At 54.8% G+C, this 27,140-nt stretch overlaps 9 protein-coding genes across 9 annotated transcripts; 4 read left to right on the top strand and 5 right to left on the bottom strand.

The window, feature by feature from the left end:
• Window positions 1–1,014: 1,014 nt before the first annotated feature.
• CCOS01_07085 (endothiapepsin) lies at window positions 1,015–2,561 on the top strand (the record flags this gene model as incomplete). The annotated part of the gene is made up of 3 exons (XM_060455252.1): window positions 1,015–1,447; window positions 1,495–1,980; window positions 2,044–2,561. 3 exons carry the CDS (start codon window positions 1,015–1,017, stop codon window positions 2,559–2,561), a joined length of 1,437 nt encoding a protein of 478 aa, XP_060314952.1.
• Window positions 2,562–6,809: 4,248 nt separating this feature from the next.
• On the bottom strand, window positions 6,810–6,998 carry CCOS01_07084 (uncharacterized protein; the record flags this gene model as incomplete). The annotated part of the gene is made up of 1 exon (XM_060455251.1): window positions 6,810–6,998. The coding sequence occupies one exon, from the start codon at window positions 6,996–6,998 to the stop codon at window positions 6,810–6,812; it is 189 nt and encodes a 62-aa protein (XP_060314951.1).
• Window positions 6,999–8,159: 1,161 nt separating this feature from the next.
• CCOS01_07083 (uncharacterized protein) lies at window positions 8,160–8,537 on the bottom strand (the record flags this gene model as incomplete). The annotated part of the gene is made up of 1 exon (XM_060455250.1): window positions 8,160–8,537. One exon carries the CDS (start codon window positions 8,535–8,537, stop codon window positions 8,160–8,162), a length of 378 nt encoding a protein of 125 aa, XP_060314950.1.
• A 1,245-nt stretch (window positions 8,538–9,782) lies between these two features.
• On the bottom strand, window positions 9,783–9,992 carry CCOS01_07082 (uncharacterized protein; the record flags this gene model as incomplete). The annotated part of the gene is made up of 1 exon (XM_060455249.1): window positions 9,783–9,992. The coding sequence occupies one exon, from the start codon at window positions 9,990–9,992 to the stop codon at window positions 9,783–9,785; it is 210 nt and encodes a 69-aa protein (XP_060314949.1).
• Window positions 9,993–12,250: 2,258 nt separating this feature from the next.
• Window positions 12,251–14,131, top strand: CCOS01_07081 (uncharacterized protein; the record flags this gene model as incomplete). Its single annotated transcript, XM_060455248.1, has 3 exons — window positions 12,251–12,763; window positions 12,841–13,481; window positions 13,537–14,131. 3 exons carry the CDS (start codon window positions 12,251–12,253, stop codon window positions 14,129–14,131), a joined length of 1,749 nt encoding a protein of 582 aa, XP_060314948.1.
• Window positions 14,132–15,275: 1,144 nt separating this feature from the next.
• On the bottom strand, window positions 15,276–17,222 carry CCOS01_07080 (lysophospholipase; the record flags this gene model as incomplete). Its single annotated transcript, XM_060455247.1, has 1 exon — window positions 15,276–17,222. One exon carries the CDS (start codon window positions 17,220–17,222, stop codon window positions 15,276–15,278), a length of 1,947 nt encoding a protein of 648 aa, XP_060314947.1.
• A 1,145-nt stretch (window positions 17,223–18,367) lies between these two features.
• CCOS01_07079 (uncharacterized protein) lies at window positions 18,368–19,033 on the bottom strand (the record flags this gene model as incomplete). The annotated part of the gene is made up of 3 exons (XM_060455246.1): window positions 18,368–18,638; window positions 18,705–18,770; window positions 18,894–19,033. The coding sequence occupies 3 exons, from the start codon at window positions 19,031–19,033 to the stop codon at window positions 18,368–18,370; spliced, it is 477 nt and encodes a 158-aa protein (XP_060314946.1).
• A 1,600-nt stretch (window positions 19,034–20,633) lies between these two features.
• CCOS01_07078 (uncharacterized protein) lies at window positions 20,634–24,166 on the top strand (the record flags this gene model as incomplete). The annotated part of the gene is made up of 2 exons (XM_060455245.1): window positions 20,634–23,575; window positions 23,629–24,166. 2 exons carry the CDS (start codon window positions 20,634–20,636, stop codon window positions 24,164–24,166), a joined length of 3,480 nt encoding a protein of 1,159 aa, XP_060314945.1.
• A 607-nt stretch (window positions 24,167–24,773) lies between these two features.
• Window positions 24,774–27,135, top strand: CCOS01_07077 (uncharacterized protein; the record flags this gene model as incomplete). Its single annotated transcript, XM_060455244.1, has 2 exons — window positions 24,774–25,156; window positions 25,344–27,135. The coding sequence occupies 2 exons, from the start codon at window positions 24,774–24,776 to the stop codon at window positions 27,133–27,135; spliced, it is 2,175 nt and encodes a 724-aa protein (XP_060314944.1).
• Window positions 27,136–27,140: the final 5 nt, after the last annotated feature.

The raw sequence follows: 27,140 nt of genomic DNA, 5'->3' as shown, positions 1-27,140 counted from the left end.
TGCATCAACCGGCTTTTTTCCTTCGGAACAAGCATTGTCTCTCCGTGATGTCAAATACTCACAACCGTCGCACATGTCCGGGGATTCGGCCGACGACTCAAGTGGAGTCGTCCAAGTCACAACAGCTGTCAACAGAAGGATGGAGAGCGGTTTCAGTTTTGCATGAATCTCGTCACAGCTATGCCACACCTTCTCCGACTCCCTTGTTCTGCTCGTCTCCGTATTAGACTTTGACCGTCAAGATACGTCGCAATCTATTTCTCCCGCTCTTTTCATCGCATGTCTCTGAGCAACTTCAGATGATTGATCATTAATTTTTCGCTTTCCCACATTACGGATGCCCCCGTTCAACATCACAAGTAAAGTCTTGACCTAGCTGGATGCGCTGCGGCTACAAACAGGGGTCTGGGAACCCAACAAATCGTCACGGGAGTTCGGAATCGCGACTTGGTTGACCTTGCGGACAGGGGTCGCATGCCTGACTTACAGTGTTTCGGAAGCCAAGCATACGGCCATAGAGGCCGCCTCACGAGTCCGGCGTACAGTGTCCGCGAGGAACCACGCTCTGAGTTGAGCTGAATGATCGACTGTCGCAGGTCATCTACGGATGCGCCTCTTTGGGGGACTGTCGACTCGTCGATGGCAGGCAGACTCGAACGATTCAGCCCCTAGCGCCTACATCAGGTCCTCGTCGCCAGGCCCGGAAAGTGGAATTTCCTCCTTCTGTCTCGCGATTCGTCATTGCCTGGATGGCGATCCAACTAGTGACTAGGTATTCGAGCATTTCGAAACGGCTGAGAAGGTCGATCTATGCGTTGCTACAATGGGAAGCGAACTTGGCAAAAGCTTGTGTGCTTATCTCTCCAGGACGCTCCGCGCTTCCAAGCCTTTTGTTTTCCTTGTGTCACTATCTCCATACTGTTCTTCTTCTAAGATCGTTATTTGCTGAAAGCTCTGTGAGCTTCTCATCTGGCTTCACTCCTTCGCCAGACCTTTCATCTACCCCAAGTGGCCATGCGTTTCACCAAACCAGCTGCAGTGGCAGCATTCGTTCCCTTTGCTTCTCATCTAGTAGATGCGGCACCTCGAAACTTAGAAATTTCCACTCTAGGCGGCGCGGCCTTCCGAATCGAGCAGGCTCCCAATCCCGACTTTTACTATGGAAACAGGCGAGGGCCCATCGCACTAGCCAGAGCTTATTCCAAGTTCGGGCAGCAGATTCCCGACGATCTACTAGGGCTCATCGATCAAATCCTCGGAGAGCTTGGGTTGCTGAACGGAGGCAAAGGCAATGGCGGTCGTAAAGGGGGTAAGGGTGGCGGCAAAGGAAAGGGTAAGGGAGGGAAAGGAGGCAATGCTGGTGCTGGTGGTTCCAAGGGCAATGGTACAACCACCACTCCCGGAGGTGGAGGTAACAAAGGCAATGGCACGAAGACACCTCCAGGTGGTAAGTTGATATGTCGGCTTCTTGGGATTAAGCTCACAGTCCTGAAGGAGAGGTTGCGGCGATTCCCGCCGAGTTCGACAGCCAGTATCTCTGCCCTGTCCAGATCGGCACACCGCCCCAGACTATCCCGCTCAACTTCGATACCGGGTCCTCGGATCTATGGGTCTTCAGTAGCGAGACACCCATAACCCAAGTCGCGGGGCAGACAGTGTATAACATCAACGCCAGTACAAGTGCCAAAGTCCTCCAGGGTGCTTCTTGGTCGATCTCCTATGGCGACGGTAGCTCGTCCCAAGGTAATGTTTTCATGGACACTGTCACGATCGGCGGCGTGACTGTAGAGAGCCAAGCAGTTGAGTCTGCTACTCAAGTGTCTTCGTCATTTTCCCGAAACAAGAACCAGTCTGGTCTTGTCGGACTTGCCTTTGGCAACATCAACACCGTCACGCCTGCCAAGCAGAAAACCTTTTTCGAGAATGCAATGAACAATCTCGCCATGCCACTGTTCACAGCAAACCTCAAGAAGGCAGCTGGTAAGTCTCAAATTCTCACGTCAAGGCCCCTTCGGAACTATTCACTAATTTCGCAATCACAAGCTGGAAACTACAACTTTGGCTTCCTCGACTCGACAGAGTACACGGGCGACATCACCTTCGTCCCCGCCAACACGACGCAAGGCTTCTGGCAATTCACAGCCCAAGGCTTCGCCGTCGGCTCCAACGGCAGCGCGCCTACCTCGGCCCCTCACGCCGCCATCGCGGACACGGGCACGACGCTCATGCTGCTGCCCGACGCCATCGTCTCGGCGTACTACCAACGCATCGCGAGCGCAAAGTACGACGCGACCAACGGAGGCTTCGTCTTCAACTGCAAGGACACGATACCGTCCTTCACGGTCGACATGGGCAAGTACCAGGCCGTCGTCCCGGGTGACTTTATGAAGTTTGCTCCCGTCGACGGGCAGACGGTTGAGACTTCGACGACGTGCTTTGGGGGTATACAGAGCTCTGCGGGTTTGCCCTTTGCGATTTACGGGGACGTTTTCCTAAAGTCGCAGTTTGTGGTGTTTCATGGCGGGAATAAGGAGTTGGGGTTCGCGAATAAGCCCCTTTAATGAGTAAAGGTAGACAGACGCTGGACGTTATCTGTTTTTGTGATGATGCTTGAGGTGAAAGGTAGCGCAAGGCTGGATGGCTCCCAGCAGCGGCCATCATAGACGGCATGTTCATTTGCTTATTTGGTAGAACAGATTCGAAAAATAGAAAGTAATTTCTATCCTTTGGTGCCTCGGCCCCAGTGACCTGCTCATCAAGAAGGTATCCAGCCGTCTTTCTTGGAACTTCAGGCTCCCCACCCACACATTCACCACTCCCAGTGCCGCCCCCCCCCCCCCCCCCCCCCCCCCCTCCCCCCCCCCCCCCACCCACCCCCCCCCCCCCCCCCACCCCCCCCCCCCCCACTTCCCCCCCCCCCCCCCCCCCCTTTTCTCATCCCAACATTCAAGCCACCCTCACCCGGACGGTCAACCCTTCATCTACAACATTTTTCTTCATACGAATACCTGCCCCGGGGGACGCCCCGGGAACGCATTAGCCGAGCGGTAAAATACCGAGCAGAAAATTCCCCTAGGGGGGTGGGGTTTTCATAGGGTCGGGGTTCAACACCCCTTCTCCGAACTTTTAGGAGAAATTTTCTAGAGATTTTTTTCTTTTTGGGTGGCTGAATTTTGAGTGCATGGTATCAGGAGTGGATAGAAATGGTATATATGTAGTTGTTTTTGTGGTTCGAGAAAGGTTGCTGATGAAGATGGTGGTGATGGTGACGTGTGTTGTTGTTTACTGGGTTGTTGTGGTGGTTGCGAGGGAAGGCGCGCGGCGTGTGAGGTAGGTAGACAATATCGACTTCGCTCCTGCCGTGAGCAGATCTGAGGACTAAGGCGAGGAGAAATATGGCCAAGCATCTTTCGTGTATTCCACCTTTCAGGTAAATCTGGAATTTAGAATGTAAGCGATGCCTTCTCGCGCCTGGGGACCATATACCCATCTCCTTACGTTTCCTCGACCAAGTATACTGGCCCTATAGATGACCTTGATATTCCCCTAGTAAATATACCAAATATCCAAATGCTTGCGCAAAGGGAGAGATCTCTTATGAGCGATAGGGTCTTGTCCCTACCTCCTACTCCGGTTCGAGATCATGATGGAGAGCACTACTGGTGAAGTGGTTAGATACAAACTCGTCCCGATCTCCAGCATCAGCATTCGAAGGACGACTGAATACCGGAAGACAGAAGCCGTTCCCAACGTCGTGATACTCAATTCTTCCGGTTTGTTATAAGAGAGAAAACAATAGTAATTTATGTGTCTAGAACTGGGTACTTTGTTCAGCCAACAAAGGAGACGGGTATCTGGCTATTATAGATCGGTTATCCATGTTCAGCATCACGTCCAGCCACCCTTCTAGCCGTTCGATGCCCCCCACCCGGCTCCCCTCCCTCGTGTAGGTCATTTGGGTCAAGGTATCCGGACCGCAGGACTTGGAAGCAATCGCTCAAACCAGCTGTGCCACGCGCACGGGGGCTCGATGGAGACAGAGGACGCTCCTGCTTATCTGTCCATCATGCGATACTTGATCATGACGACCCTCAAGTCGTACACATCACCACTGTTTGGTGGATTCTAAAACCCTCTAATGTATCGTACAAGCCAAACAAATCACTAAGGCGGAGAAGAGTTAGACGGAAATCAAGATCGACCTACATGCGTGTGCGAAGACAGCGTTTCGGTAAAAAAAAAAAAAACTCACGATTCTTTACTTCAGGCTCAGTCTTGTATATAACGATGCATGAATAACCTACCAAATGTCCTACATCACGGTTCGCTGGCGTGACGTATCTTGGACCTGTGCTACTACACCACCGCGGCTTCGATGAATATACACCTGCCATATCAGGGTGTCTGCCTACTACTTTGCCCATTATCCTTCGCCGTCCACTGACAGGCCGACTCAGAGGAATTCGTGCAAAAAGTTTGCAAAGGACTCAACAGAGTCAGAGTAAGATCTCAGTCCCCTCTGCCATTGATCTGACATTTTCGTCTTTGATTTCGACTTCACATGGATGAACCCCCTTACCCCCCTCCTGTGCCAGGTCAGTCTATCCACGCCCACGGCAATGAAATGCCAAAACTACGGCCGGAATTTCTTAGGCAAGTCTGTATTAGTTTTACCGGAAGCGACAGGTTATTCCAAACCTCCGACGGTAGATACGCTCGTGAAAATCCGGAGCAGTCATCACGAGGAAATAAGTCACAGGATATCATGTCATATATCAAGCCAACTAGCAAGTAAAGCTGCGAGCCATTGCACACGGAGTACTCGGACGAGATTGCCTTCGCATGGAATCTGGACAGATATCCGAGTGAGCAGCTTCGCGCCGGAGGGGGGGGGGGGGCTTATTCCAACCTCGCTAACATTCATATCCCCATCTCAGATACTCTCCCGTCGTCAATCTCACGCCCCTTCAAATCCACGCCCCTTCGAATCGTAGTGCCTCATGAGACTCTGATGACTCATGCCGTGCCGGAGAATCGCCGTGACCAGCATTATACAAGAAAGGTCCAAACTACCGGCGCACGAACGCGGTTGATCTTTCATCAACTATGAGTAGGGCGACTATCATCAAGAGTAGAAGCGGACCCTGATTGCTACTGTACACTGATATAGCGAGTAGACGTCGCCTGTCCAAGGAGCAAGTATGGGGATTATATTGCCACTACTGTGTTACATCCATGTTACATCAGCTATGGCCACTGAGTGACCGATACGTCGAAACGCACGGCTGTATTGTTGATACCCAAGGTAAGGTTGCATCCTGATTATCAAGTTGAACCGTTATATTTGTAGTTTCTCTTACCTTTCGTTGGTTAAGCAGTATCCGAGGTAGAACCAACCCGAGACGCATTCAGCTCAGGCAACATGGTATCTTCAAGGACCCTGGTACTTCGCTCACTGCTCACTTGATCTGGTCCATCATTCGAATCAGCAACTCCATCTCATGGTCTACCACTGCCTTGGGACACTTGAAACTCTAATTATTGTGAACAGCAGGTTATCCGTAGTCGTTTTTGAGCTATCGGTGGATACCTGACGAACAAGGATTACTGTAAGGGGTATATCAGTCTGTTGGTATACGATATGATATGTCATGTTTCGGCAAGGGACCCTAAAGAGGGAGATATATGCAGCATGCTGTAAATTTCCATATTATTCCTTGCCCGTCTCACATGCTAATGATCTCAGGGAAATATGAAAACAACCAAGGGCGTTCTCGAGGCTGTGGTTGATAATCACATGTGAAGATGTATCTCGAGGAGATCACATGGTCTATTAGGCTGATGTCCACAAATGATGACCGTGTGAATAGGGACAATTGAGCTACATTCAGGAGTAACTCTGGAAGAAGTCAGTAAATATATCACAACCAGCCGATGGTATACTCTTGTGACTGAGTCAATGTCAAGAGTGGCGTCCGCTCTAAATTAGGTGAGCAATCACCAAGGTCTGGGACCGCAGGCGACTCGGTCAGGTGAGAGTTGAGCCGCAAACTTACTAGGGCTAGTGACAACGATTCACCGGCTACTTGGTACGCGAGCCTGTGTGTCACCTCCGCAATGGTAGCAAAGGCGGGTAACCAGTATAAGAAGTCCCGCATTTTGCAGCAACTGCCGAGGCTTGTCTTACGTTCTGAAGCAACATTCAACATCCACCCCCATTCAAAATGTGCCAGGTGACTGAGGCTGGGGGCGTGGTCCATCAAGTCGGCTAGACGCCGGGCGCCGTCCGCTTCAGAGGCCGTTCGCGCCCGCGTTGCCGCCCATTGTCACACCTCGCTGAAGCGGCTTCGGTCGGCGGGAGGTTCCCGAGTCAGTCCTAAAGCGGAATGGGGCGATATCGGAGGCTGGCCAATCCCACTGGCCGCTGGTGGAACCATCGTCTGGCGTCTGCCATCCGCCAGCCTGCCGTTCCTTCACCGTGCGGGATTTGACATCTTACTTCATCATTGCCCAATCTTCGGCGATGGGCAGATGGGCCTCAAGGTCAGCCAGTGAGCTTCTGGCCCCGGCTCTGGTCCCATCTATTCAATGGCCGGAGGAATGCAGACCGAGATAAGTGATGAGCTCGGAGGGGTGGGGACATTGAGCTCACCGGGTCCCGACGATGAGATGGATGTGGCACCCGCTGCCCGCTCCCGCCACCTCTTTTTTCATGTTGTGCAAGGACGGCAGGCGCCATGGACAAAGGTGGTTCGGTCCGATCCTGATGATGTGCTGAACAGTCGCGCTGGTTGGACTATTCCAAAAGTTCAAACCGACATTTTGAGAAGGCGAATTTCAATGTCTGGGGCGGTAGAGAATCCATAGCTGAGAGAGGTTCGGCTGTAAATGTTGATGTTGTTTTTCCTGCACATGCCATGCAGGCCGACAAGAACAGACGGCGCGACGGCTATCTGAAGCGCGAATCCCACCAGTATGTACGCACGTCTTTCGTGCATATGCCGCTAATCATAGACACACCTTGACTGTGCCAGGTCGTCGACACGGCAGGAGAGGTCTGGAAGGACGAATACAGGCATACCGTAGAAGTGGATATTTGCCGGCTGGATGGTCAGTGGTGTTTTGACGCCGGCCCTTTGTCGATGGGAATGCCGGAGTTGCAACGTTGATACACACAATAGAGGCATAGCCACGGTGTAACTGGCAAAGGGTGGCTGGCAATTCGAAATGCGACTATCAATACTGCCGCCTTTGCCAGCCAAGGCATCTCAAGAAGCAACGACGCGATGAACACAGCGTCTTTCACCCGTGATCCTTGCAACTGGCAAACTTAACAAGGAAAAGCATGTTTTGACTTGGGCCGTTGCATCGCATGGCCATCTGAGTAGACAAAAGCATTGCAAAACATGCAGCAAAACGTTGCGGCCTTCATCTCGTTCGAGGGGAAGTGCAGATGCAGCGGGATTGTGAGGTGGATGATGATTCGTGAATCAGGCCAAAAGAAAGAAAGACTCAAGTGCTAGTGTGGGGGGATGAGCGGAGACCTATCGGAAAGGGAGTTGCGGTGAGGCTGGCGGTATTTTCCGGTGAAGTCAGACTCATTGGTTGAACAAGTGGGCGAAAGGAGTGAGAAAGTGAGAGGATGGATGGACGCAGCATTCGGTTCTTGTTCGTGGGGCAAAAATCGGTGGATGTGACCGACTCACAGGCAACGCGCAGCGGATGGGATATCGTGAGTGAGTAGGAGAGGTATCGACTCTGTCGAGGGACAGCTTCAGGCTGGATTGGGGCAAGTTAGCCTAGCGAGCCCAAGCAAGGTAGATGCCGACCTCAAGTCCAATCTTGCACATCCTTGAGGATAGACCAATGGGTTGTTGAGGTATTGCGTAACGAGATAGTGCTCTGATCTCGAGTCTGTAGGTTTCCAATGAATCATATTGTTCATTGTTCTCTCTGCATTGGGCTGTTGTTGATGTCCGACTAGAGCGCGGATAATTAGAAGAGGAACCGAGCCATTGGCCCATGGCTGTGGGGGTTGACAGCCCCCGCTTGGATGCATTGGAAGTGCAGTAAAGGGTTTGGTGGTCAGTTGTTAACTTGTTGGAGACTTGCAGTTGCAGGCTGGCAGCCCGAAGCCTGAAGGTGAACCAGCGACTCAGCTAGCCGATCTTGCTACTCGGTGGGCGGAAGAGCAGGGAGCGGGCGGGCGGGACGAGACCTGACCATGAGACGAGAAGGCACAGCGTATCCGTACAGCGAAAAGTGAAGGAGACGGTGACAGGGACAGGACAGGGTCCACGTGGTGCGCATGACATGTCTTTCTCTGCCAGGCCCGGTTGGTGTTGCATCGCCAGAGTTGCTTCCCCATTGTCCTTCTCGTCATGATTTGCTCTATGGATGCGGGTGTTTTGATATCGTTCCTCGCTTCCATCAGTCAGGCAGTGAAGAGGCAGGGTTAGGCAATACGCGCAAAACGGTTGGCTGTATGGAAGGGGATGGAATCTCGTGAAGTGTAGTTTTGCGGCGACAGAGGTCATTGACTTGGGTCTCAGCTGCTGTTTGGTTTCCGAGCTTCTCCGTAGTCAAGCCGCACATGCCAAGCGGACAGGACATGGCTAGACGCCCCCTAGCCGAGACACCGAGAACAGACGTTCACACCATTCCTCGGTCGGTGAGCATATTGGCTCGTTGAAGATCATCGGCCGGGCCGCGCGACTCAATTGATGGGCTGGGCTGGGCTGGGCTTTATTGACTGGGCTGCGAATCCTGCGCGAACGCCTGGATGTCTTTGAATATCGGGCGCATCTGTTGAATCTTCGGGTCTAAGTGAGGCCATGCCAGATCGTAATGCGAGAAGTTGTCCTTGTGAATGTGTGCGTACGGATATGTGTGCATGCCTAAGACAACGGATCTTTCAGTGTCCTGGACATTTCTGCCCTGCCCTCTCCGATCCCATGCAATGGTAGTTCTACCTTGCCTTTTGACTTGGAGCTGAAGGTGTGGACACTGTCGCAGTGATGGCTGGGAGTCTGGGACGCTTCAGCAATGACCCCATAATTCTACTCGATTCAAGCATCTCGTTAAGATCTAAGGTGGATCGCGGGGGAGAAGGGTGAGCAGACAAGAACTGGCTGGCCAAGGTAACAGGTCAAGGTACGGATGCTCTGTGTGGTGGTGATACCTAGGCTGACGGTTGGTGGTAGACTGGATTAGGTGAGGTGGTCAGGTATTAAGGTAGGCGGACGAGACAAGACGAGAAAACGCCGATGGGAGAAAAAAAAAAGACTAGAGGTTCGGAGCAGAGAGCGGCGGTTTAGCGGTTTAGCGGTTTGGCGGCAAGAGCAACCGTCGTATTTCCTCTCTCACCTGCCAACCCGAGACAGGTCTCCCGTCCTCCATGCGTGCCATGGAAGCTCACCGTCGGGCAAAGTCACTTCCCTGCCAAAATGACGGCACGGAGTACCTTGAGGTCTTGGATAGGGAAGGTGTCCCCGCCACGGCGCAGCAAACTGCCCGTGGCCCATCGCTCCATCCCACTTCACACCTCGCACCTTCCCACCTTTTGCAGAATCTGGTGCGTGCGCGTGTGGAGGTGAAAGGTCACCACCCCCCAGTGACCCCCCTGGACCCTTCCTTTGACGTGCCAGGCGCTGTTTCCCCCTCCTTCCCCTCCAAGGGTTAAGGAAAAAAAAAAATTAAAACGGTGCCGGGTCAAGCGCTCCGCGAAGCCTGACAAGTGAGGTTGTCGACTTTCCATTTGCTACCTTACCTATTCCTGGATGTCAGGTAAGGTAAGGTAGGTAGGTAATGGGAAAGAACGCTGGAACAATAACTACCTCAATATGCAGTGGCTGGTACAAATGCGGGTGCGGCTTCCTTTCCGAGATGTACCAAGGTCGGGTCAGTTGAGGTGAGTTGGAAAGAGTGCACCTCAGTTCCTTCCTTCCATTAGGTTGAGTGACTGAGTCCAAGTGACTTGAAAGAAATAACATGAGGCAAAGTACCTGCCTTGGGTATATCAGCAGCCACCACGGAGACGAGGTACTTCATGAGTACATACCTTTCTCTACCTAGGTAGCCCAGAATGCAGATGCAGATGGCGATGTAGACAAACCTGAGGTGCACCATGGGGTAGCAGGTGAGGTGGGCTGGCCAGATCGAATGGAAGCTGACTTGGAGGTTAAGACTGGCACGACTAGGCTCGGCTGGGCTGTGTCGTGCGACTTACTACTGCGCACCTGCCTTTCTCTGCTCCGTACGAATGAATACCCGACGACTGCTTCCTTGAGCCCATTCTTCTCTCTCTCTCTCGTGCTCTGCCATAGTTTCTTATTCATTTCTTGTTCAACTTGCAAGTGCCTATCATCCTACATCCATCTCCCCGAAAAAACGATTGAGCCATTCAGACCTCAAAGCTTGCATTGCATTGAATCTCGCATGGACGTAGTCACCTAAGGTGCAACGGAGAGTTGAGGTGAGCGAAAACCTTGTGTGAAGAAGAAAATATGATGATGTTCACACTCATCCACGAATGGAGACTTTGGTGAAGCGTGATGCTGGAAAAGAAGAGGAACCCGGTCCTCTTGTTCTTGAGATATCCACACCTGCCAGTGCAACGACTCAGAAAACTTGAGGAAAGGACCGGGGGCCTCGACTCTGCGGGGATTTCTTTACCTTACCTACCACGCGTCTTGGCTTGTGTACTCTGTCTCTCTGTGTGTCTCGCTCTCTAACTCCCTTTCTTAGCAAGCAGAGAGTAAAGACGGACGGAAACGAAGCAGCAAACATCTTCAGATACCTTGAACCATAAGACCCGGTGAACGGAACATAGAAAGAAGGCCGACTACCTACAGAGCATCATCAAAGAACCAGAGTAAAACCGCTCAGCGTCGGCAAGCAGCAGCAACACAAGAAAAACATCAGACCGAAACCCGGACCCAGACCCGCTCGATAAAAGTCACAACCCTCACCTGGATCAATCACTCAGCACCAAAGCCCAAGCATCGAAACTCTGTGAACCCAAAATCCACAACATCCACGATCCCTGTCGCAGGGTTGTCTCGTTTCTCAGTCTCGTCCCTCTCCTTCCTACCTTGCCTTGTGCTACACCTCTGCAAGTCACTCGGTTCACCTCAGTCGACGATACTCGCTCGTTACCTACCAATAAGGGCTTTTTAACCGCCGTATCTGTTTTCCGTGTATCTCTGACTGCAAGAAACTCGGAGAGAGGTTTAGTTGTACCGGCCCGGTCAACAGATTTCCATCCATCCATCCATCCATCCATCCATCCAGACTGTAAGTATGTATGTCTCTCTTTCCACCTACGTAGGCCCAACTTCCCCCGTCCCCTTCACCCGTTCCCATCCCCATCCCCATCCCGGCCTGAACTGATCGGTACCTTGCCAGAAGTATCCATACCTCGTCGCTTTTTCTCTTCTCCCACCACAACAACAACATCCAAATCCACGCAATCGACATATTGGAGAAGGTTTTGCACCAGCCAGAGGTACCACCAGCGACCAAACCATAGTCCACTACCACCTCCACCACAACCAGCCCACCACCACCACACTACTGCGTACGGGCACTACCAGAGGTTCAGTACCACCTCACCTCCCGATCTCAATTCCCAGCGCCGTACCTTACCGGGGGTCCTGGCCCGTGCTTTCTTCGCTCTTTCCCTCTCCGGTGCTCGGTGCACGTACCCTTAAATCCTGACCGACCGACCTTATTTTTATTCGTGCACCTTGGCCTCGGCCCTCATCCTCCCACCTTCACACACCTCGAATTGAGACGGTCGTCCACCGAAACCAAGTCTGATTGTCCTTCTTTTATTCTCGACCGTCCCTGCGGTGGTTTCTTCCGGTTTCCGGGTCTCAATTGGCATCATTTGCCCTCGGCGCATTCTCTGTTTGGCTGCTCCCCGCCTCCGAGGACCCGTTTCTTTTACCCCTCACTTTTCTCTGGTCGCTCTTTCGCGTCGGTGAATCTCGGTGGGGCACCACCACACAATCTGCCCAACTTCAAAGAAAAGGCGCGACAGCCAGACAGAGCCAAGTGCGTGTGTGTATGAGAAGAGAAGGGGCGCGGGAATTCCACTAGCCACCCTCTCTTCTTCTCGAACCTCTTTTCTTCTTCTCTCTTCTCTCTCATCTTTTCCGCCACATACAATTACACCAACGTACACCGAGGATGGGTCAAGGGTAGTTGCTGCTGTGACAAAGGGAATAAGACAACACAACTTGCAAGCATGCATCCGGCTCCGAGTCTGTTAGAGGCGCCTCCGAAGAATGGCAGCGAGGAGTCTGGAAACAGACCCCAAACTGGCTCACCTTCAATGTCTCATCATGAGCTGCCTCAATCGCAACAGTCTCCGCTCCAACAACAGCAGTCATTGCCAGCGCAGCATCAACCGCAGCAGCAGCAAACGACTCCTCAGCACCAGTCCCAGCAACCTCCTCCCACCCCCGGTCAGTCGGCTTCTCCTCCGCTGAGGAAGGACACCAACTCGTCCATATCAACTCAGGCCACGGCGGCATCCGCTGCCACCAATATGTCCGTGGACACAAGCAACACATCGTACAGTGCCGACACCTCTCCTAACTTAACATCCATATTCCATGTAAAGGATGGCTCCGACGTCTCTAACCGGGTCCGCGCGAGCAGGAGGCGAACCGGTCCTTTGTCCCAGCAACAGAGAGAGAAAGCCGCACTCATCAGAAAGCTGGGCGCCTGTAATGACTGCCGCAGAAGGAGAGTTGCAGTAAGTCACCCGTGACCCCTTCACGTCTTTATTATCAAAAAGTGCTCACCCCTGCTGACAATCCTGCCCTTGCCAAGTGCCATCCTAGCCATCACAACATGACATGGGAGGATGCCGTCAGGAAATATCATAGGTCTCACAGTCCCAGCATCCAGGATATCGCCCCGTCTATGGCTGGCCAGCGGCCCCTCAGCCCAGCGCCGGCCCTGAACAACAACAATGTGAAGTCAATGTTCACGCAGGACCCCGAGGAGATGGAGATAGACTCCCCAACGCCTCCTGGTGGTCACCGGCTCAGCGAGTCTCGCATTCGCACGCCACTCCCGACCGGCCCCAGGCTCGACAAGCCTCCAATTTTGCCTGGTATTGATAGTCTTAAATCTGACTTACAGACCAATGTTTCGAGAATTCTGTCTACTCCCAGTCGGAGCCGCTACTCAAGTGCGCAGGCCTTGCTTCTGTACTGGCAGGACGACCCTGATTTCAGCGTTGGAAGCTCCGTCAAAGAACTAGGAGAAGTTTTCGACCAGTATTACCGATATACGTTTTCGATCACAACTATTCCGTCTGCTTCAGAGGCCTGCAAAAGCCCGTGGAGATGGCTCTCGCGCAAGATTACCGACTTTGTGGAGGACCGTGATCAACGGGACGTTCTAAAGATTGTCTACTACAATGGTCATTCCTACTTAGACGGCAACCGGGAAATGGTGCTCGCCAGGTGAGTACTTCTCAAGTAGCCTTCTCAGGAGGCTTGGAACCTAACGTCTTGCCAGCTCAAAAGACAAGGACAAGGCCGAGACTATCCGGTGGAGTGGTATTCAGCAGGTGCTTGAGGAGGCCTGTTCAGACACTCTGATTGTGATGGACGCCGCATTCTTTCCATCTTCCAAGATGCACCGCCAGCAAGGTGTCTTGGAACTGGTGGCTGCTGCTGTATCCGAGGAGCACTTCGATGCCCTGGATCGATGCACGTTTACCAAAGTTCTCACCGAGCACCTAAAAACACGCGCTTCACAACGATTCACGAGCCCCTTCTCTGCCGCAGAGCTTCACTCAAAACTACTGTCCAATTATCCTTCTCTCGTTCAGGATAGGAACCCTGAAAAGGAAACGATCACCAGCTTTCCGTCTCCGCTCCATATGCAAATGTCCGGAAACGCTCGACTACCCTCAATTCTTCTCGCACCTCTTAACATTGGTCCCTTGAGGACGAGCCTTCCGTTCGGTACAGAAGGTCAGCAACTGGTACTGTCATTCCGGATAGGAGACGAACCGATCGACATTGACAACTGGACCGAATGGCTGAGAATGATGCCCGAGGGTGTCAAGGATGTGAGGGTTGACGGCCCTTTTCGACCATCTAGATAGGTTTCTGGTGGACTGAGACATCCAAGAGACGGGAAGCTGGGTCACTCGAGATGGGCGTCGAAATAACCTAACGGTGCTTTGCCGCCGCATTATACGTTTTATCAATTCTCTTAGTCCTACTTCGACAAAGGACACCATCAGGGGGAAACGACGAGGCTACGGAACAGACCAGACGCTGCGTAGGTTAAAACTTCACTGTCAGGCGCCACAGTTTGAGTTACTCAATGAGTGATCAAACCGACCCGTCTCCGCCGAAACCCCTGTTCCTCTCAGAGCCCTTTGCTGGGCCTGCTTTTACGCGTTAATGACTGATTTTCACGACATTGCATCATTCATACCTCCTCGTTAGGTCTGGGAGGCGAACGGTCGGAGTCGGGAGAGTCATACATATTATTTTTCCACAGCAAACAACCGGGCGTCCTGGTCAATCTACACAGGAATTGGGAGGAGGTCCGGTATTGGGGGCGAGAGATTTCACACAGCCTAGCGAGGAGTAGAGCGTGTGTGGTATGCTCGGCGTGGGAAATATCACAGGAAAACGGGAGGGGGAGGAGCACAGGAGCCGTGGTTCTTCCAATGGCATTACATGCAGCCTGTTGATGCAGTCATGTCTTACATGGAAGGACGTTTGCATTAGTGGATATCCCCAAATTCGCCTTTTTAAAGACTACGCATCTCTCTCTTCTCTCTCACACACACTCACATTCCTCTCATGAGTTTTGCAAACAGAAGTCTTGCTTCTTCTCCAACGTCTCTGGTTTTTACCTCCCCCCCCCCCCCCCCCCCCCCCCCCCCCCTCTCCCCTTTCCCTCCCCCCCCCCCCCCCCTCCCCTCTTGTGTTTTTAGAACAAAGACTTTCTTTTCTTCCCACCCCCCTTGTTTTTTTCCCCCCCCCCCCCCCCCCCCGCCCGTGTAATGAATATGTCCGTGATACTAATGCTGACCAACTCCAGAGCAGTGTCCTGTTTTCCTGCTCTCAAGGGAGCGACGGTGATGAAGGAGAGTCCAAACATGCCCTCCTTATCCTCAGAGGAACAATGTAGTTTCATAAAAAATGAACCCAATGCCAGCCGTGATGTTCCGTAATGTTGTATCAAAGAAAAGGCCGTTAATGCGCAAAATTTCATGATGAAAACCAAAAACCTTAGATCGCCAGCACCAGCGCCGCCGCCGCCGCACTCAACACCCCAGTCGCAAAACTGACACCCGTCCTCGCGGCGGGACTATTGGCCTCAATGTTGCCAATCGCAAAGGTGGGGTTATAGTCCACCTCGCGGGTATCGAGCGTACCGTTCCAGCAGTACCGCGAGAAGCACTGCGCGCAGGCGTCGGGCACGGTCTCGCGGGAGCGCGCCATGCTGCGAGAGAGCACGGCGCAGGCTACGCAGACGGGCCACTGGGCGTCGAGGGTCGCGTTGCCCTGGGTGGCCGAGTCGTAGCCGTTTTGGATGATTGCGTCGCGCTGGTCGAGCTCGTAGCTGGGATCGAAAGTCGAGACGTTGGAGTGTGCGACATAGGGAGCGTTGGGGAGGTAAACAACCAAGGGAGGCACGCGCTGGTTGCCCGAGAGGGTGAAGTTTGAGGCGTTGCAGCCAAAGAACGTCGGGCGGCGGTTGAGGCCTAGGTTAATGAAGGTGTTTGCGTCCGGGACGGGGGGGAAGAGGGTGCCGTTTGCGATGGGCTGGGCGACGCGGTCGTAGGTTGCGCGGAGGGCTGTGCCGTTGGGCCAGTTGTAGTTTGTGTCGGCGGAGGAGTCGACGGCGAAGATGACGTCGACGGCGCGGTTGGGTTGGATCAGGGGGTGGAGGGGGATGTTTTGGAGGTCTTCGCCGCCGTCGACGAGGGAGAGCTGGGTCTGGTTTGCGTTTACGTTTGTGCGCGGGTTGTAGCCGTAAAAGGGGTTGGGCACGTATTGGGCGATGTCGTTGTTGTCCTGGTCCAGGACGTTGAGGATGGTGGTCAGGGCGGACTGGATGAAATCGGGCAGGCCGGCGGAGGAGAGGTTCTGGAGCATGAATTGGTTGAAGAGGGAGGAAGAGGTGCCCATGACGAAGCCGGCCTGGTCGAAGCCGCGGACGCAGGAGCCGTTGTCCGGGATGCGGCCGGCGGAGAAGTTGGAGGCGAGGTAGCGGAGGGGAGCGAAGCCGTAGGCCGTGTTGTCCCAGGTGCCGAGCTCAAAGGGGTTGAACTCGTAGACGGTAGCGTTGAGAGAGATGATGCGCTCGTTGGGGGCGCGGCCGTCGGCGACGAGGATAGGGAAGGGCTGCTGGCCGGACTGGAAGTCTGGCTCGTCGGCGATGGACGAGAAGGTGTAGGCCGGCCCGCCGTCAGTGGCGTTGATGAGCTGATAGGAGAGAGCGCGGCCCCAGTAGTCTGTGATGGAAACCTCGAAGCCTTGATCCTTGGTATCGACTTGCTTGGCAACATCTCTCCAGTACTCGGCTGTGTTGAGGATGGAGAGGCCGGATTCTTTGGGGCCCGAGAAGATAGACCGATCGAATTTCCAGACAGCGGATCCCTTTGAGCCGCGCTGCAGGTCGACCACGGAGGAGAAGTTGTTCGTGAAGATGGAGCCGACGAGCCATCCACCACCAGAAAGACCGGCAACGTAAGTGGCGGACTGGAGGAGGCCACCGATCTGGCCAGATGATGTCGAGTTGGGGGTCCGGCTGTCTGCGGCAGCAAGGAAGCCGGCGCCGTTCATGAGGGCCCGGTACCCACCACCTGACACGGCAAGGGCGATGTTGGGCAATTGCGATGATGATGAGCTTACACGGTCAATATAGGCACCGGCATCAAAGTTGGGAATGCTGACGCGAGTTAGGAACTCGCGCATGGGTTCGACTGTGGCGTTGCGGCGAAGGGGGAGCCATGCTGTTTCGTTCGGCGACAGGGCCGATGCGGACCGGATTGTAGGACGGGCGGACGGGCAGTCGACGATCGCGGGTGCGTAGCCTCCCGAAGGCGAGTTCGGGAGGGCGCGGGGGTCCAGGGCCTCCATGATGAGCCCGGCCGCCATTGGCTTCACGGGATCGACCGCCCACACCGGGGCAACGGCAGCTGCCACTACCAATAGGGATGAGAGCATCATTGTATGTGAATCCTCCTTTGGTCCTAGGCCTATTGGAATAGTCGAACCAGAGGCAGTGGGTTTGTAAGTGGGCGAACAGAAGGGAAGCTTGAAAGGGGGTATCAAAAAGAGGATGGGGTTGTGAAAGATATACGGATAACCCAGACTCCAAAATAGAAAAAGGATGGATCGGAAGGGATGGTAGAGATGGGCGACGGATGGACACTACTAGTAATAGGATCCAGCGATTGTCGACCTTGTGGGCATGGCCCAGCGGCTGTGCGGTGCGGCGACTTTGACGGGGATGAGGAAGCTTCGGCCTTTTTCACGGACCCGTCGAGCTAAAGAAGGTTTTCGCCTGGTGTCGGCCGGTATGACGTCGAATTGGAGAGTTTTTGAGTGTGAGCGCGGTCCTTCTTTTGGACTGAGACGTCGGGATGCCGTGGTCTTTTTTTTGCTACAAGAGGGCCCCTTGTTGGCCAATGCTTGGTTGCTAATGGAGGAGCGATGCGATTTGACGGGAGGATCAGTTCCTGCGTTATCCAAAGTGGGTGTTGGGATGAGTTGTCAATGGTGAGAGCTAGGATTAGTAGCTGAGCTCCCAATGACCGTTCCCAGACGTGACGACGTTCTGCGAGAACGAAGTGGACTTAAGGTTCGGGAGACAGGCAGATATTCAATCTCAGGGTACTCAAGCGAAAAGAGAGCGTGATCCAGCGGCTATTAAAAGGGATTGCCAACGGCGGAGCATTCCACGATACGACAGTGGAGTCTGAGTCTGTCCGTGAACCTGGACAAGGTCTTTGATTGAGGTGATCTTTGATCTGACCCTGTGTGCCGTATCCGTAAAGTTTCATGTGTGGACTGACGAATAAGAGGGAGATGAGTACTGTGTAACCCGCAGAGCCTAATAAGCTGGGCGTGCTGGGCAGCTGAGGCGGGATGAGATGAGTACGCGGAAATTGTGGCTATGGAGCGAATGGGAAGATCCGGATCACCCGGCTTGGCTAGTGATGATGTGAGGTCAGGATCCAAAGGAGTCTTAGTACTCCGTACAGAGTTGTGGTCTGGTGCCCCAAAGAGGGAATTTGTAAAAGGCAAAAAGGCAAAAAAGGCGGCCTCTTTTTCTGGGGCGATCAGAAGCCCATTGGAAACAATGTGGAGCCTTAGGGATACGCGGGTGCCGAAGATGAGAGAGGATCCGTAAAAGAGTACGATAGGGCAGAATTCGGTCCAAGATGCCGACGGGGAGATGAGAAGACAGTGAGCGCCCGGATCCGGATGATGCAAGGAGACGACAAACCCTGTGAGAGATTAGTACAAAACGAGAGAGAAGGGCGAGAGAGCACGGTAGCCCAGGGCGCGATGAGGTCAAGCGCCGCAGTGCTGAAGCGGCGGGTTCCACGGTCTCGGGTGCGGCGTTTTATGAGATAGAACCTGGTCACTCGGTGTGGCATCTCGCATGCCGCATTCTCTGTTCGTACAAATCATGTGCATCCGTAGAGGGAAAAGTACGAATACGTCGCCTTGCTGTCGTGTGCTCGTGCAAGTGTTGTGCTCGTGCCCGAACTGTCAGACTTGAGCCCTGCCTTGAGGTGGTTAGCCATCAGTCGCAAGCCTCCTGAGGCGTTTGATGCTGATTCCCCTGCCATCGTCTTCCCCAATCCGGACAATATGTGACATTTCTCCCATCCGTGCTGACCGCAATTCCTCGGCATGCCATCGTATACAATACGGCACTCTGCCTCCTGCCTCCTGCCTCCTTTCAAAGTCCCCGCCATCGAGTGGTGGGCGAATGGCAGCGACAGATTTGTGTGGGTGAGACGAGGCATGCGTCGACACAGCAGGGCCAAGAACGGTGCCTGGAATCGATCAGCGGCAACGGAAGAGGCGGAGGCTAACACGGTTGGTGTTGGTGCGATGCGTTGGCCTGCTATGTGTGTGTGTGTGTGTGTGTGCCTGCGCCATCCCATTGCTGACTCTCATGCTCTGCGGCGGCTGTCTTTGCTGCTGCTCGCCGAGGTCGCTGCCCAGCCCTGGGAACACACGGCAACGTAACCCCGATGGAAGTCTGTCGGGAAGTATGGAACGATATCCTACTCATGCGGACCTCTGAGTCTGTCCGAGCCCTTTCCAGGCGGAGCGCGCACTATATACGGAGTTTGTGAGGAGACGGCCTGGTATGCAACTGTGCTTGAGTTTGCCATGTTCCTTGAGCCTCGGGTTGCCCTATGGCCTGCATGAGCCTCCCGAGGGTCCAATGAAGGGTCGATCCCGAGCCAGCCACTACCGGAGTTTTGCTTAAGGGCCCCATGGCGTCAGAAGGTGCCGCCGCACCGCATTAGCGAGTGCTGGTGCGGGCAGACAAGCCTGTGTCTAGGGTGTGCCTTGTCAGAAGGGGCAGGCCGGAATAGAGTAGGTTGCAGATTGAGTGCGGGGAGAGAGATGCTCTCTATTGCCTGAGATCTCTTGGAAACGTCAAAACGGTACGAGGATGAGTACGCCGTGCTTCGGCCAGGCGCGATTGATGATTCTGCGCGAGGTGGAATGTTTCAGCGTGGCCCAGAAGAGTCCACAGCAAGATCCCCTTTGAGCCATCTCGACGTCAGACGGTCGACACGCCGTTTGCTTGAACCAGGAGCAAGCATGGTGAGCGTTGGATAGGTGTAGGTAACAAAGCGATGCTGGTTCTAACGTCGCGACTAGCCAAATTCCATTCGTTAGAGCCTTATCAAAAAGGTTAGCGACCTGAGGTCATCGTCACTCGCAAAGTATGTCATTTCTTGTGGATGTCACGGCGAGCGCTCTCTCGGCAGTCTAGGCTTGGCTGTTTGGTGTAGCAGACATGCATCGCGTTTGATGGATGTGGTACAGGTCGCGTGGGAAATGCCGTTGGTAAACGCATGAATTGTATCGTTGTTTATTAACAACACAATCAGGTGTTGATGCACTGCTTGCTAGAGGTCACACTGGCGTGATGGGAGATCCAACATCTTAATTCGATGACGCGGTGTAGACTAGGATCGGGCGTGTTCTCGTTGTCAGCGATGTTGTTTTGACGAGCGAACAGAAGAAAAGTAGTAGACGGCTGGCAGATATCGGATCGCCAGGTGTCAAGGGTTTCCAGGGTCGAGCACCTGACATTTTGTGGAGTTTTCCCGGGAAAGGGCTGCAGCGCTCCGAAAGTGGACCCCTTTTGGAGGTTGACATGGCAACGGCAATTACGCGAAGCTCCATATCAACAAAACCCTCCGCCCGCTCTTCCCTGGCTTTGAGCTTCCAGTTCAACCATCGCAGCATCATGTAAATAAACGACAACATACTCTCGACAACCACAGTGTACTAATCCAACCAGCAAACACAACCAACACCCGTTCTATCTCATCTTTGTTTTTTTTTTGCACTCGCCCTCAAACCCCACGCACACACAAGATGGAGCCTCAATCACCCCCTAAGCGTATTACGCGCTCCAGAGCTGCAAAGACTGCCGATACCACGACCAACACTAGAGCTACCAAGATCGTGACCGCTGCGGCCAAGGCGAAAGCCAGCGTTTCTGCCCCGACGCGATCGACCTCAGCGAAGAGAAAGACACGAGCCGATGATGCTGAGGAGGAAGAGCACACCGAAGAAGCACAGCAATCCGAGGACGCACCTCGTGCCACAAGAGCTACCAGAGGCCGCCCCAAGAAGACAGAAGAGCCTGCTGTACCGGCAACAGCGTCCTCATCATCAAGTGGTGTTCCTGGCCGAGCAACTCGTGCACGAGCTGCTGCGCGCCAGGTTTCTGGCACACTTCCCTCAGCTCCCAAAGATGAGCCAGTAAAGCCCACCCGTGGCCGGCCCAGAAAGGTGGCAGCTGAAGAATCTGCCTCTAAGGCAGCGGAGCCGGTGAAGAAGACGACGACGCGTACTCGCGCCGCACCAGTCACAGCAGCAAAGCCCGCCGTCAAGAAGACGGTAACATTCCAAGAACCCGAAAAGGAAAACATCGCTCCTGACGCAAGCAAGAAGACGACCGAGAAGCCCGCAGCTACCACTGGTCTCAGGGGCAGACCAGTACGAAAGCCTCCCGTTCCCAAGGCACCTCGATCGACCAAGTCCGCCGCCGCCGCCGCCTCCACCGCCACGAAGACGGACAAGACTCCTTTGAGCCCTAAGAAGGTTACTCAGGTCCCAATGCCTCGCGACTTCTCCGATGACGAGTTGGCCGGCCCGGACACACCCCCGCGACCAATGATGAAGAGCCCGACAAAGCCGCCCACTGGTGCCCTCGGATCCTCCAAGAAGCTCAACTTGCTGCCTGCCGATAAGACTTCCGACTCAGAGCAGTTCCATGATGACGAAAACTCCACCAAGCCTACGGAGAAAGAGGATGAAGTCACAAATGCTCTTGCTTCTCCCGCCAAGAGACTTCCCAACTCGCCTTACCGGGACTCGATGAAGTCCCCGGCTAAGCGTGCCGAGGGAGTGTCTCTGAAGCCTGCAGCATCACTACAGGCGGGCGGCGAGAATGGTGCCGCATCCTCATTCAAGTCATCTCTGCTTCAGTCGCCGGCCAAGCGTCCGCAGTCCGCCATCAAGCCCTTTGCTCTGCCCTCGACCAATGAGGGCGAGAAGAAGGTTTCCAACTTCAAGGCTTCTCTGCTTCAGTCACCAGCCAAGCGACCCTTGTCTCCTATCAAGGGTATGACCGCAAAGCCCATGGAGCGACTGGAAGAAATGCAATCTCCCGCCACAAAGCCTCTGTTGCTATCCACACCCACTGCTCTGCGCCCTGTCAAGCGATCTTCCGAGAAGCTCATGGCTGAAGAGTCGCATGCCGATGCCGAGGATGACGAGGAGCTCGATGAAGTCGCCGAGGCCATGCTCAACGAGTCCATTCATTTGGAAGAGCCGATGCAGTTCCCCGGTCGCCTTTCAGCTGTCTTGCCAAGGCATGCCGACCCCGTTCTCAAGAAAAACATGCCTGTTCTGGAAGCCCCCACTGAAGAGCCGAAGCCGGCTAAAGAGGTTGACCATGTTCAGCAGTCAGAGGGACCTGCAGAGGATGATGTCTTTGTTGACGAGGCTACTGAGGAGGGTTTGGCTTCGGACGGAGAGCCTATGATGGTCGACGACGAGCCTTATTTCCAGCCTCAAGCCGCGGCTGCACCTCAGCTCACTCTTCATGCCCCCAGCGGCATTTTCGGCCTCCGCCAGAAGGATATGGACCCGTACGGCAACATGGAGTCTGACTCTGATGATGAGCTCGCCAACAGCCCCAGAGTTTCTTCAGCTCACAACATGGTTCTTGCCACCCCCGCGAACTCTCGACGAAGCATGGCCAAGTCTCGGGTTTCCAGTGTTGGCTTCACTCCCTTGGCGGACCAACTCAACGCTTGGTCTGCTGCTAGCCCTTCCAAGACACCGAGACGCCCCGTCACTCCTGGACGCTCGGGTGCTGCCAGTCCTCGCGCCGAGGATTCTCCCCTCCGAAGCACTTACTTTGAGGATGAGATGACTGTGCGCGCCGATATGGACGCTCAGAATGAGATTGAGGCTGCTATTGAGGCCGAGATTTCCGCCTCTGCTGAAGCCGAAGATCCCGAGTTTGACGACCTCATGGTCACTGAGGAGGACATGGCTCTTGCGGCTGAGGCCAACGAAATGTCTCTGATGGAGCCTGAGGAGATTGATGAGATTGTCAACACGTCCAACAGCTTTGATGACACTCTCTCTGAGGCAAGCCAAGAGTACGGCGACGAGAACGACATGCCCGTTGACCCCGCCATGTTCGGCGGCGATGCGTATGTCCCTCCAGTGACTCCTAACCGCATTCTGGCGCGCGAGTTCTCCACTGTCTCCAAGGTTCCTTTGAAACCTGCCGATGAGTCGACTCCTCGTCCCAAGAAGAAGCGTGCTGCCAGCATTTCCCGACTCCCAGTCAGCCGTCCAAGCCTGAACAGGAGTGCTACCGTCATCTCCTACTCGCCTGGCAAGACTCACAAGGATGAGGACGAGCAGAACGATAACGAGCTCGACTCTGCCCCCGTCACTCCGGCCAAGTCTGATGTCTGGTCGAGCCTCGGAACACCGGCGCGTACTCCCCGCCGGGACCTCAACCCAGGTCTCCTCCGTGGTGCCGTCGTTTTTGTGGATGTGCACACCACCGAGGGTGCGGACGCCAGCGGTATCTTTGTCGAGCTTCTCGGTCAGATGGGAGCGCGATGCGTCAAGACCTGGAACTGGAACCCAAGTGCTGCTGGCAACTCGGATGCCTCAAAGATTGGCATCACCCACGTCGTCTACAAGGATGGCGGCAAGCGCACTATGGAGAAGGTCAGAGAGTCCAATGGTGTTGTGCAGTGTGTCGGCGTGAGCTGGGTTCTTGAGTAAGTGTCTTCTAAGTCCTTTTGAATGGTGTCTGGCTAACCCATCGACACAGCTGTGAGCGTGAGAACGAGTGGCTCGAGGAGGCGCCATACTACATCGACACCTCCATGGTTCCCCGCGGAGGCGCGCGCCGTCGCAAGAGCATGGAGCCCACAGCGCTCGCCAACCAGAACGGCATGCTTGTTCCCACGCCCGTCAAGGCTGGTCGCGATGCCAAAACTGCGCCCAACACGCCCATGAACCGACGTGATAGCACGGTGTGGATGCACACCCCTTCAGACGAGGCTGAGGACGACGACGATGACTGGCAGGGCCTGATCTCTCCGGTTCCCGTCACGCCTGCGCCTGAGGCTCTTGCTCGGTATGCTGCAGAGACGCCTTCGGGGATGACTGAGTATGACTCTTCTCCCACCAAGACTCTGCACATGCAGACCTGCCCTCCTAAGCAGAATACCTTTGTCCAGATGGGCGAGGGCATTCTCAACAGAGACAAGGACGAGAGCGTCATGCAGCGCCTGATGGCGGCTCGCAGAAAGAGCTTGCAGTTTGCGCCCAAGATTGGAAGCCCCTTGGCCAAGGCCTGGCGCTAGATGTTGATTATTTTGCAATTGGTTTGTGGTTCTTTGTCCACTCAGGCCTCGGCCCAGATGCGACGGGATTGGTTTTAGACGGCGTTTACACCGGATATGGGATGCGGATTCCCAAAGGACTGGATCAAGGTGTTTAGGTTATTAGATTGGTTGTACATCAGAACATACGCTGCGCTGCGAGGGCAGCGTTGATTGTCTTTGGAACACAATTTGAAAGGACTCTTTGATTGTTCGTCTTTCACTTTCAGATTTAAAGTCCCCTCCCGTTGGCAAGCTTGATGTGATGCTTGTTTGCAGTTGAGGATATCTCAAGTCCCCTGACCCTTGTCCGTATCTGGCAAGGTGACGCATGTTGGCCGCGCGTTCTTTTGATTGGGCCAACCAAAGTCCCGACGTCCCACGTCCTAGAGACCACACGCTTGACTTGACTCGAGGGTGGCATTGACTGATTGATAAGGAAGATCCATCCGACACACATGAGACTCTGAGCTTTGATACCCATTTAGATTGTGGCGAAGATGATAGTCTAGACTTTTTTGCTTCTTTTGCTTTGTTGTGATTGCTCATAAATCTCTATTTGCGCTCTATAGAATCTACTCTGAAGAAGATGCGGTCACTGCGAGCCTTGACGGCGTCGCTGCTCGCGGCTCAGTACGTCGCCGCCGCCGACGCCTTCGCGGCCGATGAGGTACAGAAACCCGTGGGCGTATCATCGTCATCATACCCGACATCGCAAGACGGACCCGGCTCTTCATCGCCCAAGAGCAGCGATGATGGTGGCCCATCGTCATGGTATGCCAGACTGAACTACTCGTCACCGGCGCCGCACCTGTTCGCTTCGGCGTACGGTCTGCTCCAGCAGTGGAGCAACACCGTGTTCCCCAACGGGCACACGATGGCGGCGGTGGAGGTTCCCGCGTTTACGCTGTTTTATCACGGGCGGATGGACGAGGAGGATGTGCCGAGTCCGGAGTGGCTTGCTTTTGATATGTGAGTTTTTTTCTTTTTTGTCGGCAGCACTTTCCCCATGTCCGTACGTGGACTCTCATGGCGGTGGTGATTTTGAGTGATGTGGATTGGTGTGTAGTGTGTTCGTGTGGTCATGATGAGAGTCTCATGGGCGAAAGTAACCTCCTTAAGCTGGGCTCGGCGAGCTGACACGGGAGGATCATTGCAGAGAAATGGCCTATGGCATCATGGGCAGCACACGCCAGAGCTTCATGCTCACGTACCAAACCACGCGGCCCGTGAAAGCGCTCTACTTTGACGGCGAGTCCGCGGCGCTGATGGGGCTGGGCCAGCTCGACACCCAGATGCTGCATTTATACGGCAACGTGTCCGGCCCGGAGAGTAATGGAGGAGGTCCGTGGCGCGGGTTGGAGCCCGAGTACGAGAGGGCCATGGGGCTCTGCGACTGGTTGCTGGAGAAGGGACTACGGGGGCCCGGGTGGGGGTTTGAGGGGGTTGTGAGGATGAATACGGGGTTCGAGATGATTTGGTGTGATTTTGGGGGCGGTGGGAGTTTGAGGTTGGTTGGGAGGGGAAATGTTACTGCGCCGCAGTTGAGGAAGGAGGACGACGATGATGATGGGGAGAAGAGGACGGAGAGGGATGAGGTTGAGGGATCCGTGAAGAAGGTTGGTGAGAGGTTGCGTGGAGAAGAAGGTGTTCCGACGTCGGTGTATCCGCTCCCGCCGCAGCCTACGCTAACAGACCGCCCCGTGAGCCCTTCACGTCCACCGATGCCGCCCAACTGGCGCGGGATCATGGGTCCCGCCGAGCGGGAGCCGTTCCTGCAGACGCAAGGGTGGGGATGGTTCGCCTCCGCGACGTGGCACTACGGATCCAACGGCCTCGGACAGGGTAAAGGGGAGACGCGGGCGCGGGTGCTGGGGTGCGGGATCACGAGCTGGTACGCGGATCGGTTCTGGGGGTCCGTTGCGGAGGAGGAACGGGCGAGGTTGAATCTTACTGCGGAAGGGTATTGGAGTGATAGAAAGAGTGTTGGCAACCGGAGTGAGGCGTTGGCGAAGCTTGGGAGGCGGAGGAGGATGCATCATTTGGAGAATGTGACGGCGGAGGCGGCGGCGGGGATGAGGTGGGAGACGGAGGTGATGTTGAGGGATGCGCTTGTGGGCGAGGGGGGGTGTAGTGGGATGGAGTGGGTGAGTTCCATGGGGGAGATTGTGCAGCGGACGGCTGGGCATTTGATGGTCATGGAGGAGGGTGCAAGGTTCGGCGGCGATGGCAGTGACTGGAGCAATGTGACGGCGGTGAGAGAGTGGTTATACAAGTTGCGTGGGCAGAGCCACATGTTCCTCGTCTCGTTTCTGGAGTATCCGCGCGAGATTGATCGGCAGACGTGGGATGTCCAGGGCGCGCTGTTTGCGGAGACGTATTCGCGGTGTCGGTACCGGTATACAAGGTTGATGGTTGATCTACCGCTGAGCGTGAGGGAGCGGGATCTGAGGGGCGCCGTGGAGGAGGTCATGGGTGGGATCTGCGGGGTGTTGCTTGAAGTTGGTTTCGGTATCGAGAGGGCGTGGTATGATCTCGAGCGAGTCGAGACGTCGGAGCTGAAGGCTGCGAGCGGCGAGTGGGCGGATGGGGTGAGGCGACTCCGGGCGTGGGTCGGTTGGGAAGGGGAGTTCATCCGGTGTCGGGATGTGTGCGGGTGGGATGAGCGGTGCTATATCCCCATGTGGCCGTTGTTGAGGTCCATGTGGGGTGGCAGGAGACCGAGGCCACCGCCGGAGGGTGGATCAGGGAACGGGACGAAGCCTGGATATGGTCGGCCGCCGCCGCCGCCGTATCGGGGTCGGGGACCTGGGTACGGTGGGAACCATACCGGGCCGCCTGGGCGTGGGATGCCGGGGCGGAGTCCGATATGGATGGGCGATGAGACGGATTTGTGGGAGCCGAAGTGCGTCAAGATGGAGGATATCATGCCCAGGACGAGGGGAGACTAGATTTC

Source organism: Colletotrichum costaricense, assembly GCF_030867565.1.
Source record: "Colletotrichum costaricense strain IMI 309622 chromosome Unknown Scaffold_6.1, whole genome shotgun sequence".
In the NCBI taxonomy this organism is placed as follows: Eukaryota; Fungi; Ascomycota; class Sordariomycetes; order Glomerellales; family Glomerellaceae; genus Colletotrichum; species Colletotrichum costaricense.
Note: the sequence above shows the minus strand (reverse complement) of the source record. Positions and strands in the feature narration are given on the sequence as shown.